The 16,896-nt window shown below is 38.7% G+C and overlaps 1 protein-coding gene and 1 pseudogene across 1 annotated transcript in view; one reads left to right on the top strand and one right to left on the bottom strand.

The window, feature by feature from the left end:
* The window catches only part of LOC134577641 (phospholipase A2 inhibitor and Ly6/PLAUR domain-containing protein-like), an 82,747-nt gene extending 66,818 nt beyond the window's left edge, over positions 1–15,929 (top strand). Inside the window, exons 3-5 of the mRNA XM_063436501.1 lie at positions 7,563–7,709; positions 14,052–14,192; positions 14,338–15,929. Of these exons, the coding sequence (XP_063292571.1) occupies positions 7,563–7,709; positions 14,052–14,192; positions 14,338–14,534 (485 nt within the window). The 3' untranslated portion in view covers positions 14,535–15,929. The remainder of the gene's footprint in view (positions 1–7,562; positions 7,710–14,051; positions 14,193–14,337) is intronic.
* On the bottom strand, positions 12,484–12,602 carry LOC134578212 (5S ribosomal RNA; annotated as a pseudogene).
* Positions 15,930–16,896: the final 967 nt, after the last annotated feature.

Below are 16,896 nucleotides of genomic sequence, written 5' to 3'. Positions count from 1 at the left end.
CTGCCCAGCATCCCTGTAGGGCCGGTAGAGAGACCTCGATCCCATCTCCACCTGCCATCTGTGGGTCTTCCCAGGACCAATCCGTGAGGCCCCTCAACATTTGTGAGTAAGGGCCACCTGCTTCCCCACCTGGCAACACTGGCTGCTGCTGGGGATCTGGGCCGGCTGCCCAGCATCCCGGTGGGCCCGGTGGAGAGACCTTGGTCCCATCTCTACCTGCCTGTTGTGGTTCCTCACAGGACCAGTCTATGAGGACCCCCACTTCGGGTTCCTCCCGCCGCCTCAGGGAAAGACGGCTAACCTCCTCGGATGCAGCCTCTACTCGGCTGCTGTAACGCTCCTGCTGCTGAGCATACTTCCTCTCTTTTGCCAACCGGAATTCTCGGTCCAGCCTTGTGTTTCGCTCGGCCATGACCTGGTTCCAGATCACCCGGCGTGTCTCCATGGGTATATCATCCCCATACTCGGCCACTCGCTGCCTCACCTCGGCCAGCCAATCATCTCCAGAGCCAGAACCTTCCATACTTGTCTGCTCCCAGGGGCGCTGCACGACTGCTAGCGTTGCCCTCAATTTGTAAATCCAACCAGTGTCTCTGAGCTGCTTTACCTCACACTAGGACGCCATCCCACCGCTTGCCACCAATGTAACGGATCGCCTGGCACCCCGACTTGGTACCTCCGTTAAAGGATGCTCCTAGCGCTTCCTGAGGCCTCCAAGCACTCTAGCCGACACCACAATCACCGAATCAGAGAAGCGTATAAATCCTCTCAAGCCTCTGAATGCTGTAGACAGTTGAATAGGAACCATACGAATAGGTTTTCAATCCTAGCAGTCAAACTGGAACAGCATACAATAAATCCTCCCCCAATAATGAGACGACACTTCACTTTGAGGGTAAAACAGGAACTCTGGACTGGCTCATCCAGCCTGGCTTTTATTTCCAACTCACACATACAGGCCACACCCAGGGGGAGGCATAAAAGAACCAATGACATAGATGTTACCTCCCACACATCCCCTCCCCTTAGTGTGACACATAATCCCATTATGCATACAGTGTAAAATATACTTTTACACAACTTTCATAACTTTAAAACCATACATCACATTCACATAAAAATACATATCCACAATCAATCCATTCAGGGGAACAACATATTAAAAAATGGCATGAATCCTACCAGGGGTTCAAAAGTTACTAAAAGTATCTTTTGTTCCTTTCTGGCTGGCAGAAAAACATCCCCACAATGCACCCTGGTTTCCTCCCTTCTGCCCTGGAGTTAATTGGAGAAGTAATCCAATTACCCAGGACTAAAGGCAGACTCCATTAACCACATGGTTGCAAAACGACATAAAACACTTTAAAATACATAAAGTCACATTTACACATAACACACAGACATTTCACCTATCCCCAGATAGCTGGGATCTGCACGCACAAAACTACCGAATAGCGCGCAGATCCTACTCACACAGTACAATTGCCATGGAGCTAAAGTCTTTCCCATAGTCTTTCATTATATGAATAGGCTCCATGGTATGGCTATCTGGGGTATCACATTCCCATAAAGTCTGGTCCATAGTCCAAAGGCAAGAGGCGGGCAATCAGCCCCCTCCAAGGACACGTGGCGAGGTCGGTTTCGCCACACAAAGAATATAGAAAAAAGGCGAATTCAGTGTTTAGGTGATCAACCCCACCACCCAGCACACAGAGTCCAAAAGTGCAGCGCTTTAAATATATTTACACTTACTCCTTGGTATATATAGGGGATTTTTCCACATGCAGAAAACAAAAATGTATATAATAGTGTAAAATTGTATATTACTTTAAAGGTGTGTACTAGAGTGAGTATATAGAAAAACTCACATTTTTTTAGAGCCTTATCCAATATTGGCTCTAAACAAGAGGAGAGTCTGGGCCTTTTAGGTGGCACCAGAATACCTTCAGCAGAAAAAGAAGCAATCTAGGTGTGGCTATTTAGGCAAATTAGTGTATATTTGATATAAAATTCCCTGCTCACCTTATTTGGAGCCTGTTAGATAACTGGCTCCAAAATTTCCACTTAGTGTCAAATTCCTAGGGTGACACTTCCCTGTTGGAACCGGAGTAGTATGTTCAAGATGAAGGTAAAAAGGGACTTTGAATTAAGAACTATGATTTATTACAAATAAAACAAAATAGTAAATAAAATCAGCATAAAAATACAAGTTAATAAGCAAAGAGTGCTTCTTATAAGTCCTTCTTTGGGTCCAAGACGCATTTCGCCGGTAAGGGCTTTCTCAATTGGTGTGGTCCTCCAAGTTTCCCGGTTCCAATTTGAGTGCTTAGGAGACTCCTTCTTTCTTCATGCTCAACCAATCTGAAGAGACCTCTCTCCAGCTGTTGTTCGGCGTCCTCATGATGAGAAGGTTCATTTCCCGGTCGTTCATGAAACCGGAAGTGATGTCAGGTTCCATTCCTTCACGTCACTACATTACCCATATTGCTCCTCTCTGCATTTCAGCGATACCTCATATCCGGTTTGTTCGTTTTTATTAATTATTCTCACATACATTTAATTAGTCCATGAGTTATATAGGAGCTAGGAAAGAAAAGGGTATAAGAAGAGTTTACAAACATAATGTTAATAAAAAAAATATTTGCAACGTACTTCATAAAAAGCTTCACTATTTATAATCCCAAAGCTTTTTATATTTGAGATACAAAATGTACACACAATTAATCCTAGTTCAAAGTTTCATTAGATATTACTACTAAAAATGATACTCCAAAGCAGCAGCTGTTGAGTAAATAAATGTATGCATATACACAGAGTATTTATTAAACATATATAAACAAATAAAATCAATTAAGTATGGATACAATAATAAAAAATGTATCACCACGAAAATATGTCCAGATCAAAGTTCAAAGATACACAGTGTGGGGCCCCCAACACTAATACAAAGTGTGTATCAATAGAAAACCAGAAGATGTGAACATAAAAATTAAAAGTATAAAAAATGAATATCAAAATGAACGGTACCCAGACACATATATCATCCCTGGGGGAGGGAGCTCTTAAACCCGCCAAACAACCAGGTCTAGGTTGAGGGTGCTGCTGTGAGTAATCTCCTCGGGTTAAAAAAACTCCAGGAGTAAGCTAGAGCAGCTTACCCTATCCACCCAACCTTCGTGTGAGGTTAGAGGAGCACGCCAACTCCCTACCACGAGATAAGATGTGTATAAGGATCCGAGCACAACAGCTGCCGAAAATCACTCCCGGACCGTAAATTAAACCGGGCTGAAAACACCAAGGAGACGGAAAACAGATTGTCTACGCGTTTCGTCCCCTTTTGAGGACTCTCAAGATAAGGATCTGCTATCCACAAACTGGGTATATATACCCTACATGTAGAAAAAGTGGCCATAAAACTTAAATTGAAGTTATGTGGTACAACTATGGGGACCATATTTGCACCCAGCTATTCCAATCTTTTTATGACTTTTTGGGAACATTCTTTTATTTACAACAATAATAGCTGGAGTGCAAATCTGGTCTCAAACCATATATAGATTACATTTTCTTCATCTGGAAAGGGAACAAGACAGAACTGCAAGATTTTTTAACCTTTTTAAATTCTAACAACTGGGGTCACAATTTCTGAGAATAAGAAGGAACTGCTCAGATCTTTACATTTTTAATACCCAAGTCAATAAGTTAAAGGATCAATTTATAGCCAAAGCTTATGAACCTCTTATGTTGGACAATTCTATAAAATAAATTGAAAGATTAGATCGTACTTCCCTCCTTAAGTATAAAACAAAAGTAAAGAATGGGACAGATCCCAAAATTCCTTTTATATGTCATTTTGATCAAAATAATAAACAGACTAAAAAAATGTTGTCAAAATATTGACCAATATTAAAAAAAGACCCAATTCTGTATAGTATCTTACCAAATCAATCAAAAATCATATACAGAAGTAAAACCAACTTAAAACAAACTTTAGTTAAAAAACATAAAAAAGGATACACAGAATCCTTTCTTTCAAAAAAAATGTTTTTATAGGTGTGGCTTATGTCTAGCCTGTAGAAATACTAGGAGTGAGAAAATACAGAGACATTTAAAGACCCTCATAACAAAAATAAAGTCTATAAATTAAATTAAAGAAATGACTACTTGCTTTTCAAAAAATGTCATATATCTGCTTAACTGTACGTGTCAACTATGGTATGTAGGAAGAACCAAATGTTCCCTACATGTAAGATTAAATGCCCAAATGCCCATATAAGGAATATCAAAAACGGATATGAGAAACACAGTGTTTCGAGACACTTTAAAGAAATACATGACTGTGATCCATAATTTTTTAATTTGATAGCTATACAAAAAGTTAAACCAAATTGGAGAGGTGATGACATAATACATTGTTTAGGAAGATGTGAAATGAGACACCACCGGCTATTTACCTAAGGTTGTTTTGACACTTTCTACATAGCCATTTCACCGCCAACCTCTGCTAAATATTGGAGTAAAATTGTGTTTTTGGGGGGGTTTTGGCACACAAACTTATAACAAAGAACTTCTCATGTGTATTTTATAAAGTTGGTGTGTGCTATTCCTGTACAACGTTTTATTTTGTGTTCAGTTACTTCTGCTGAGTACAACGGTACCCCCATTGTATGTATTTGGCACTATTTTGTGAAGCTACAGTGCCATATAGGAGACCTATCCTTTTCAGTATTCACAGTCGAATTTTGAGAGACGGATTTAATGAGCCTATGCTTCCATTTGCGGTATTATAGTAGTTTGACTGTTCAAAAAAACCCCACAAAGGCCTACTATTTGTAAAACTAGACATTCCAACATTCCAGGGTATCTCATAAGGTGCATATTGTGCCTTAGCATGCCCCCATTTTTTCACCAATATATGCCAAAGTATGTGGTAAAAAATAATTTTGGGCCTTTTTTTAAATACGGATAGCATTTTTGCTGGGCATTTTGTATATTTCATATGTGCCACTAAGTTCAAAACCCCAAATTATGTTTAGCCAAGTCTTCTGAGTAAAAAGACACCCCCAATGAATGTCTTTGGCACTATTTCGTGAAGCTACAGTGCCATATAGGAGACCAAGCCATATCAGTTTTTACCGAACTTTGAATTTTGACGCTGGGCCTATGTGCAATTTCCAAGCATCTTCGCAGGTTTTAAATTCAAACTACCCCACAAAGGCCTACCATTTCTTAAAGTAGACACCCCAGGGTATTTCAAAAGGCATATTTTGAACCTTAGCGTGGGATCATTTTTCCGCTAGCTTGTACCAAGTGTAGTGGTAATAAGCGTTGTTTTTTGCCTTTTTGACACACAAAGTGAGTTTGCACAGTATATTTTGCAAACCTTATGTGTGCTACCACTGTATAATACTTCATATGTTGCTCAGCTATGTCGGCTGAGTACAGCAATACCCCTGTATGTACCTTTGCCAGGTATATGTGGACATCGGAGGGGCACATTTGGGACACAGCCATTCCATATTTTTTTTCCAACTTTACATTTTTATGCTGTGCCCATGTCCCATTTTAGAGTATTTTACCAGGCTATATAATCCAAATACCCCATAAATCCATACCATTTCTTAAAGAAGACATCCCAGGGTATTTCAAAAGGCATATTTTGAACCTTAGCGTGGAATAATTTTTCTGCTATCTTGTACCAAGTGTAGTGGTAATGAGCATTTTTAAATGTATTTTTTTTTACCTTTTTAAACTTTTTTTACTTTTAAAAACTAGTTTTTAAACTTTTGTTTTGCTTATTAATTTTTTTAAACTTTCCTAAACTTTCTTAAAACCTTTTTTACCGATTTAACATTTTTCTAAGCTTTTTTTTTTACAGTTAACCCCTAACTAGCAGCAAGCAGCACTAACAGTAAATTCCCCATTTTCCCAGGCAGACCGGAGCACCATTAACCCCGCTATCGCCGCGATTGTGGCGATCTGGGGTTAATTTTAATGCGTGACAAACAAGGTCCGTCACTCGTCGTTATGGCAATCCCCTGAGTGACAGACCTTGTCTGTCACTCGTCGTTAAGGGGTTAAAGTTTTTGTGAGAGTGTTTATATTTTGAGGATTTAGAAGGAGATGGTGGAGATAAGCTGGAAAGGTACAAGTGGAGTGCATGGGATGAATAAAAAGGTGGTATTTTAGAGTTCCAAGAGCGGGATGAGGGGTTAAAAGGCCAGGAGTGTGATGGTTTAGCAGGTGATGAGTGTTTGAGAGACATAATTAGTGTGTTTGGGCTGTCAGGTAATTTGTCCTATCTATAAATGTAATGAGATACCTGGGGTGGGCGGGAAGCCATCCAAAAGAGTTACCTCTGCATAAGGCTTGTACCTGAGGGTCTTGGGAACTGGTTGCTGTGGTGTTTGGGACCCAGGCTGCAAGAAAGAATCTGGGTTAGATCAAACAGCAAATTAAAGGAGGGTAAGACACAGATATTGAGGTGAGAAATGGCAGTTAAAGGAAAACTAAATAAACAGAAGAGAAAGTATTTGAGATTTAAAGATATGAGGATAGGTCATAAATGGTGAACCATAAATTAACAAAACTATCAGCAATAACTCTAAACTAACAAAAATAGGGTGTTACAGATATCCCCTCTGTCGGATATATACAGTTACTTTTGCTACACTTTGTTACTTTGTGCTACACGAACTCATTCTGCAAGTCGTTCGTATATACGAATGATCGACCACCCGGCCCTTGGCGTGTGCCACTAGTTAACCTCGTTGACCTCGAAACCGCCGAAAGAACTAACGAACAGCAGAGTTGCATAAGGAGTATTGGGAGCTAGTTGCTGTTGTTTGGGACCCAGGCTCTGCATAAGGCTTGTAGCTGAGAGTCTTGGGAGCTAGTTGTTGTTGTGTTTGGGACCCAGGCTCTGCATAAGGCTTGCAGCTGGGAGTATTGGGAGCTAGTTGCTGTTGTGTATGAGACCCAGGCTGCAAGAAATAAATTTTTCATTTCTATCTTAACACAAAATGTCTGCCAGTGAAAATATACTGACAGGACAGAACTCCAAACAGGGTAATTTTCCCTAATGGTGTCCACACACTGGCTTAATTGCCTGCATAGACATCATTCACATTTACGTTACTCCTGTATTCCCCATCAAGCACAACACACACTTGCTGGAGGCATAGCACTGTAACGAAGAGCAAGAGAGACACATATGAGACTTTGAAAATTTATGGTCAGGTGAGGGAATGATATAGAACTATAAAAATTATATTATATTGCATTTAATTAAACTCTTTACATATTCTATCATTTGTGAGTCAGAAAATATGTATGAAATCTTCTGAACTTTAATTTAACCCTACTTGTGTGTAACATGGCAATTATAATTTCTGCTTGTATATCATATCAATACATTCAGGTGGTCAAATGAGAAGACAATCTGGATTGGGTTTTCAATTTAATTTTTAATACATCTGAACAATATGAACTGTTATTATATTGTATAGCTGCAAAAAAATATATTCTTTTAAACTCGTAATTTTTCTGCATTTTACTTTTAGAGGGAGTAGCACGGAAAACTTTTTCAAGGTCTTGTGAAAAACGGAGCTCTTGTGGAATTTCTGGAACCATCGGTTACCTGAAAGGAAAAGTGAAAACTGCAACCTCCTGTTGTTTCACAGATGGCTGTACTCCTTCCAGTCCTGCATGTGAGTGATAATATCTTGTGTATATATAAAACACACACTTACACTTCTCTACAATGTAAAAAGTTACCTGTGCTCTTTCCCAAATCCCTACGTATATTTAAACAAATGGAGGTTTTTAGTTACCTCCAATGGTCATGAGTGGGTATGCCCACCTGCCACGCCAAGGCAGACCTCTTAGGTGGGTACTAACTCTAACCATTCACCTGGTTTCCTTGAGCTTCTGGCAAAGATATCTCTAATGAGACAGAAAGGGGTATTTTTTTTTTTTTTTTACATACATCCCTACATGCTTATTAACCCTTAATAGGGAACACATGGAAGTTTGAGCACAGGACTTGTTTTTTGTATTTGTATTCACTTTTATATCACACAGCTAGGTTACAATGCTGCTACCCACCTAAGAGGTCTGCGATGACGTGGCAGGTGGGCATTCCCTCTGATGGCCATTGGAGGTAACTAAAAACCTCCATTTGTTTAAATATACATAGGGATTTGGGAAAGAGCACAGGTAACCTTTTTTTCTTTGGTTTTTACTGTATGTATTTGGGCTGATGTGTACTATGGTCGTTGCTGCCGCCCAGGAGTAATAGGAGTTTGAGCGCAGGACTACAATGTATTTTTGGATTGATTTCCCATTTTCACAGAGGTACTTAACCCTGCGTATGAATATACAGAATGGACACATAGAAACTCTCTTTTCTGACGACAATGGTTCTGCCACAAACAAAGCAGCATTGTTAAGAACCAGTATCAAAGGGGCACTATAGTCACCAAAACAACTTTAACTTAATGAAGCAGCTTTGGTGTATAGAACATGCCCCTGCAGCCTCACTGCGCAATCCTCTGCCATTTAGGACTTAAATCCCTTTGTTTATAAACCCTAGTCACACCTCCCTGCATGTGACTTGCACAGCCTTCCATAAACACTTCCTGTAAAGAGTCATCTAAAGTTTATCCTTCCTTTATTGTAAGTTCTGTTTAATTTAGATATTCTTATTCTCTGCTTTGTTAATAGCATGCTAGATCCTGCAAGAGCCTCCTGTATGTGATTAAAGTTCAATTTACAGAGAAAGAGATACAATTGTTTAAGGTAAATTACATCTGACTGAAGGTGAAACCTGTTTAATATTTTCATGCAGGCTGTGTCAATCAGAGTCAGGGGAGGTGTGACAAGGGTTGCATAAACAGAAACTAAGTGATTTAACTCCTCAATGACAGTGAATTGAGCAGTGAAACCTGTGAAGCATGATCTATACACAAAAACTGCTTCATTAAGCATAACGCTGTTTAGGTGACTATAGTGTTCCTTTAACCCCTTAAGACCGCAGGACGTTCTATGCCGTCCTTATTTATATAGCTCTAAACGCCGCAGGACGGCATAGAACGTCCTGTGATCTTTTGTACTTACCCGGTCGCCGGCGATCGCGGTATGGGGGACTTACCTGGGAGCCCAGGGAGTCCCCCTCTGTCCTCTTCGGCCCCCCAGGGCCATGTGATCGCGAGGTCCTTGCAAGGACCTCGCGATCACATGGACGGCATAGCCGTCCAAGTCAATGCCAGCAGGGGGAGTGCCTGTAATGACTCCCCCTGCTGTCTTAAAAATAAAAAGTTAAAACAGTGTAAAAATAACATTATATATACTTAGATCATATATATATATATATATATATATATATATATATATTTATTATATATATGATCTAAGTATATATATATATATATACATACACACACATACACATATACACATAAATATACATACACTGTCTACGTGTATTTTAATATTAATATATACATAATTATATATATATTATCAAAATACACGTACAATGATATTGATTAAATATATATATAATTTTCATTATATATATATATATATATATATAAATAAAAAATAAATACATATATAAATACTTCAAAAATAAAATAAAAAAAATAAAAAATAAATAGAAAAATATATAAACATGCGTAATTTCGTTCTAACTGTATTTTAAAATTAATATATATATATTGATATCAAAATACATGTAGAACGAAATATATATATCTATATACATAAGTATATACGTATATATCACTAAATATATACCTATATATAAATAAAATAATAAAACAAATTATATACATATATATATATATACACACACACACACACACACACACATATATATATATATATATATATATATATAATAATTCTACGTATATATTTATGTAATAATTTTACATAATTAGGTCATTTTATTAATTACAATTTGCAGGACCTGCCTGACAACCCAGGCCGAAAGTTCAGGGAATTAAATTTTCTAGCACTATATTTAACCCTGTAACTTTCCAAGACACCATAAAACCTGTACATGGGGGGTACTGTTTTCCTCGGAAGACTTCGCTAAACACAAATATTAGTGTTTCAAAACAGTAAAGTATATTACAACGACGATATCGTCAGTGACAGTGACATTTTTTGCATTTTTCACACACAAATGGCACTTACACTGACGATATAATTGTTGTGATACGTTTTACTGTTTTGAAACACTAATATTTGTGTTCATCGAAGTCTCCCAAATATAACAGTACCCCTCATGTACAGGTTTTATGGTGTTTTCAAAAGTTACAGAGTCAAATATAAGGTTTGCGTTTGAGTTTTTTCACATTAAAATTCACCAGGTTGCCTTTGAGACCGTATGGTAGCCCAGGAATGAAAATTATCCCCATGATGGGATACCATTTGCAATAGTAGACAACCCAGGGTATTGCAAATTTGGTATGTTCAGTTTTTTAGTAGCCACTTAGTCACAAACACTGGCCAAAATTTGCATTCAAATTAGTTTTTTGCATTTTCAAATATTAACACTAACTTTGGCCAGTGTTTGTAACCAAGTGGCTACTAAAAAAGACTGGACATACTCCATTTGCAATACCTTGGGTTGTCTACTTTTGCAAATGGTATGCCATCATGGGGGTAATTCTTATTCCTGGGCTACAATGTGGTCTCAAAGGCAACGTAACCAATCTGGCAAATTTCAATGTGAAAAAACTGAAATATGTAACATGCTATATTTGACCCTATAACTTCCCAAAACACCATAAAACCTGTGCATAGGGGGTACTGTTTTACACGTGAGACATCGCTGAATACAACTATGTGTATTGTATTGCAGTAAAAGCAAACAGTATTTTGACATTCACAGTTAAAATGTCACGCAGAACTAAAACAATTAAAAAAATTCTTATTTTCTCCCATTTTTTAAATATTTTTTTCATATTAAATTATGTTCCATACCTAAATATTTGATGTTAAACGAAAGCCCTGTTTCCCCTGAATAAAATGATATATAATAAGGGGGGGGTGCATTTAATATGAAAGAGGAGAATTACGGTTGGACAGACATATAGCGCAAATGCCAGGTTTTGTTTACGTTTTTTTTTATCACAACTTGTACATTTGGCTGCGGTTTTAAGGGGTTAAACACGATTAAAACATAGGCAACAATTAAAAAGGACAAGGAATGAGTTGCAAAAAAGGTATCTCACCACTGCTAGTTATAATGTTCAATGACTCTTGAGCTGCTGGTAGGGTGAAGGTGATGAGTGGAAGTATAGCAGGAGAAAAGAACCTGGTTCATTTGGAGACTTAGGTCACTGGAACATACCATGAAAGTGAAGAGCACAGTCTGATTAGGGTGGTCCATTAGTAGAGACATCCTTTTCTTTTTCTTAAATTCTCCTTGTGTGGGAAGATAAGTGTGTAGGAGCACAGTGATGTTCTTATGAAATCATCCAAGTGCCATAGTGGTTATGTAGTGGTTATGTTGCCAGGAGTGTTTTGACCATTTAAGAATGGTTTACAACTTACCTGGATTCTGCTGTGTACCTGTATTTGCCTCACCAAGTCTCTGATATTTCATTGATCATATTGACAGTTCCACTCTCTGAAGTGGGAGAGCAGGAACTAAAGTTTTGTTCTCCCTTCATGTCTTTCAGAATAGCTTTTTTTTCTATCTTCCCATTGTCAGCCTTAGAAAGAGATTAACTTGATCACCATAAGTTAATTTTTTTATGCACTTTTCATATCATATCAAACCACCTATCTCAACTTTACTGAATTGGGACGAGGGGAGCACTTGGTCAACCCCTAAAGTACTTCATCAAAGTGAATGCTGAAATGGCTTTAGGGGTCAGGAGCAGCCTCGAATTGCCAGCATAGTTGGAGGACCTTGATGCCCTGACAAGAAAGATCAAAGGATCTACTTTGCTGACCCAAGCAGGGCAACACATTTACAAAAAGGGCACTCTTTCTGACCCCCAGGGATTTGTGTGTTCCATCCATGGCCCAAGGTATGGAGGGGGAATGAGTGCTTTATGTTGCTAATAATTATTCAATTACTAAAGCCCCTATCCCACCCCTATACACACAAAGACAGCAAGATATGTGAACACAACCAGCAAATAGGATAGGGGACAATCTGCTAAATACAAATAAAATAAAACAACATAGCGTATAACTGTGTGGAGACTGGCACTGATATGTATTCACAATTGGTCACTCACAAATTTGTGGACATAAAACAGCCTTGAGTGATATATTTTTCCTTCAGTGTCCAGAGTGTTGTCCCTCCTCACAAATTCATCAATCCAAAGATGTATATATCTCAAGAAAGGGAAAATATATACAAAAAAATGTAGTGCACTTCCAGAGTATGAATAAAAAAAGTATTTAATAACTTACATTCAAGTTTAAAACAAACAGCATACCACCATAAAGCGTCCCTGCTTACAGCACCTGAGGTTCCTAGTTGGTCTCCCATACAAGTACTAACCAGGCCCGAGTCTGGATGGCTTCCGAGATCTGACGAGATCAAGCATTTTCAGACTGGTATGGCCCCTATACACACCTACTAACCCCCTATAAACACACTACACCCACAATATTCCCATACATACTATACCCACAAAACATATACTAGACCCCTACCTGCACACACTATACCCTTATACATACAAACTATACCCCCTGCACACATGAAAACTAAAGCCCATGTAGAAATACAAGCGTGCACACACACACACACACACACACACACTACAGTTCCTATATACACAGTGCAACAACAGTACAATCAAACACACTGCAGCCCCTATACAAACACAATACACTCCCAGAGACACACAACCAACAGTCCATATACTCATACAATATTGCCTCTACCAACACACACAAATGTACATACCATACATTACCTAGATGTCATAAGTCAAGTCACGTATTTGTGCTGATCTATAAACCTTTTCAGCATAAAATATAAAAGGATCTCAAAGAGCTAGGTTCCTTGACAAACTTATCAGAGCAGGGAATGGATGAATTTGTGGATACTCATAACACCTAGCTGAGAAATGCATGTCTGTAGCTGAATAAGTTACAGCATTCTGACGTAAGGTGATAGGACTCGAAGAGCATTCTAGATGTAACTCTGAACATTCAAGCCATTCCAGAAATGTTCTCTATATGAATTCAATCAATAACTTCAGAAAGTGCTCTGAAGTATCTTAAAATAAGCCCCAGAGATTTTCTAGGAAGATCTCACTGACTTCCATGACATGTATCCACTAAAAATAATCCAATGGATGATTCCACAAACGTTTCTTATTTCATACAAAGGCTTCACAAATTGTAGTCTAAACCTCAGATATCTCTAGAATTATCCTCTCTCCAGATCTCTCTGCTCTTGTAATTCAACAAAGATAAGAACATTCTAGTTTTACCTCTGCACTACAGATTGCCAAACATCCAAAATAAGTGGTGTGATATATCCAGTAAGTTTGGTCATGATTTTCACTCTCCACCAAAATATGAACCTAAATCAGGTCCGATAGTGTGAAGTAGTTCCAGATACAATCTAGATGGTCTAGATACAATATGGTCCTCAAATGCTGTCAGCAAATATCCATAATTTTTCATTTGACATAGATGGTTTATTATAACTTGTTTATTTAGCAGCATCATTAGTAAGAATTATGTGCTCTTCATTTATATCAGACTCATCTAGGATAAAAATAATTCAGGTTTGTGTCTTGACAATGTAAACAATTAAGGAGATATATATATATATATATATATATATATATATATATATATATTATTGTGATAAGGCATAAATGAAATATAGCATTAGAATGCAGGGGGGAAAAAAGCTGTCTGGTTTATTTATTATGGTCAGCTAAACTCATTCCAAAATATTCTTTGAATGTAGGTCTCTTTGTCTATCTAGCCAAAGGTCCAAAGATTACAATTATCTGTGTCCTCATTATGACGTTCCGCCTCTCTGTTTGTAATTTAAGTGCCAAGTGATAGTACACAGAGGGTTGGTCTGACCTGTTCCAGTTGCACCTCGTTAGACTCTGCCTGGTGTCATACACTGGAAACCATTGAATGCACTGGGGACGAGAGACGATGCATTTTCAAAGCTACAACCATCTCAGGTACTTCCTTTTCAACTTTCCATTATTCTATTTAAAGTAAAATAGTCACTACACAGTTTATGTGTGCATTGTATTTGCTAATCTATAAAAAGATTTTTAAAAAATAAATGAATAATTACTTTAATGTATTACATTGGTTTTTCAGGTCCCAAGTACAGCAGATCAGCAGTCAGAGGTTGTGCCACGAAAACTCTTTGTGACACTGGAAGCCAGAGCCAAGATTTTGGAAACGGAATAAAAGTGAATACAGACGTTACTTGTACGAGTGACAGCACTGATCTACAGCTAAACCTGCTCCTTCTGACAATGGTGTCATTATTATTAGCAAACCTAATGCATTGAACCTAATATCTATGTATTTCTGTGTGTACCTATATATGTATGGATGTACGTATGTGTGTTTGTGCGTCAAACACAAAAGAGCATGTGTTAAGCATTGATGTGCAATGCATGGGATATTCTTTCAATAATATATAATGTTCAGTAACAGTAATTCTGAATCATAAATGTATCATAGGATTCAGGAATTTACTGTATTAAATGTGGTTTGTCAGTTTGTATTAGGACAAGAGAACAGATATTACATGTAAAGTGAATTGACAGAACTATGGCAGAACTACACATCATCAATAAACTTACAGAAATGATCTAAGAGTAGCATCTGTTCGTATAAATAAAGAATGGTGATACCAATTCTTGAAATTACTGGGGTCATACCAGCACAAAAAACTCTAATTCACTACAAAGGCAAAAAGAAATGGGGGCTCAATATAAGTTGTAGGATGTACTTATTCAATGTCTAAATTAGAGAGTATAGAGAGAATGGCAGAAGAAAAATGAGAGGGGTGTGAATCAGATGTATAGGACAGAACAGGTAGGGACTTCCAATGTGAATGAAGATCCCTTAACAAAAAAAGACAAACTTGCATTAAATTCTAGACAATGCCGGAGTGGATTAGGATTTGTTTTTACCTTAGGCAGTTCCTCTAGATTTTCTTTTAAGAAAATACTTGCTTCTTCTGTGTCTTCATAGACCATCCAAAAAGAATGTTTTCTTAAATTAATTTCAAATTATTTTGTTTGTAATAATCAAATACTGTATGACTAATAAACATATCCTGTTTTATCAGTACCCATAAAGGACTACCGAAAATGGGACTTAAAGTATGGTTGACAAAACACGTATACCTGTATGTCATAAATAAGACTTTAGCCAAAATGTATGCAACAAACCAGCATGTGTCAGGCCTAGAATATGTATGATATAGAAACAAATTTGAAGGGTGAGGTAGATGGCACATTAGTGAAATGTTGGGTAAGCTATGGAAGAACAGAATATGCAATATATAGAGGTTAAAAATTTAGCCCAAGAAATGCAAACAATAAGTAAAGTTTTTTTTAGCATATCCACTTAGAATTCAGCATTCAAAGGTGTGACATATGTATGGTCATTTGTTGACAATAACAGCAGAGTAAATGGGACATAAAAAAGGATTGTTTTGTAATGTTTCCTATTTTTAAAGACAATATTGCTAGGCATGTGCATGAGGAAAAGTTTTGGTTCGGTTCGGCATTCCGAAATTCGGGATTTTCGAAATTCGGGACTTCGGCACTTCAGCACTTCGGAACTTCGACACTTCGGAATGTCACCTGTCAGTCTCTTCATTTACCTGTCAGAGCACTCTGATTGGATGGCTTAAACCCACCAATCAGAGTGCTCTGAGCCTAATTGCAGGGCGGGGCAAGGCTTTATAAGCCTTCCTCCGCCCTGCAGAGCTCAGTCTGCGCGGAGCCCTCGCCGAGTGAAGAAGGATTTTTTTTTTGCGCTCGTTTTTTTTTTTTATAATTGAATCGGTTATTATGGTTTTTTATTTGGCCTTTTTTGGTGCTAAAAAAAGAAGATTTTAGAAGAAAGAAAACATCGAATGGTAAGTTGTTTTTTTTTTACAGGTACTTAATAAAAGGTCCCCCCTCTTTATTTTTAGGGTGAGGGGGATAGGTAGGGGGATAATTTTTATTGGGGGGGAGGGGGTGACTATGGGTTTGGGGACCCCTAGTCATCTGGGGGGACAACATTTTTTTTAGGGCCCCCACCCGCCGTTAGGGGTGGGGGCCAGGAGGGAGGACATAAGGTTCCCCTCCCATATTTTACTGTAAGGCCCCCACCCACCGCTCAGGGGTGGGGACCAGGAGGAAGGACATTAGGTCCCCCCTTATTAGTATTTAGGGCCCCCACCCACCACTCAGGGGTGGGGGCCAGGGGGAAGGACATTAGGTCCCCCTCCTTATTTTACTGTAGGGCCCCCTCCCACTGCTCAGGGGTGGGGGCCAGGGGGAGGACATTAGCCCCCCCCCCACTTATTTTACTGTAGGGCCCCCACCCACCGCTCAGGGGTGGGGGCCAGGGGGGGGACATTAGGTCCCCCCCCCTTATTCTGATTTAGGGCCCCCACCCACCGCTCAGGGGTGGGGGCCCGGGGGGAGGACAATAGGTCCCCCCCCATTATTTTACATTAGGGCCCCCACCAGCTGCTCAGGGGTGGGGGCCGGGCAATAGGTTTTTTTTTGTTTTTTACAGTGAGCAGCCACAGGCTGCTCACTGTTTACTAGACATGCCCTTACTCGCGGTATAGCGAGTAGGGGCATAATTTACTAATATTAAGTAATCTTTACTTAATATTAGTAAATTTGGCTGAAAGACCAA

Source organism: Pelobates fuscus, chromosome 11 (genome assembly GCF_036172605.1).
Source record: "Pelobates fuscus isolate aPelFus1 chromosome 11, aPelFus1.pri, whole genome shotgun sequence".
Lineage (NCBI taxonomy): Eukaryota > Metazoa > Chordata > Amphibia > Anura > Pelobatidae > Pelobates > Pelobates fuscus.
The sequence above is the reverse complement of the archived record's forward strand: the minus strand, read 5'-3'. Positions and strand labels throughout refer to the sequence as shown.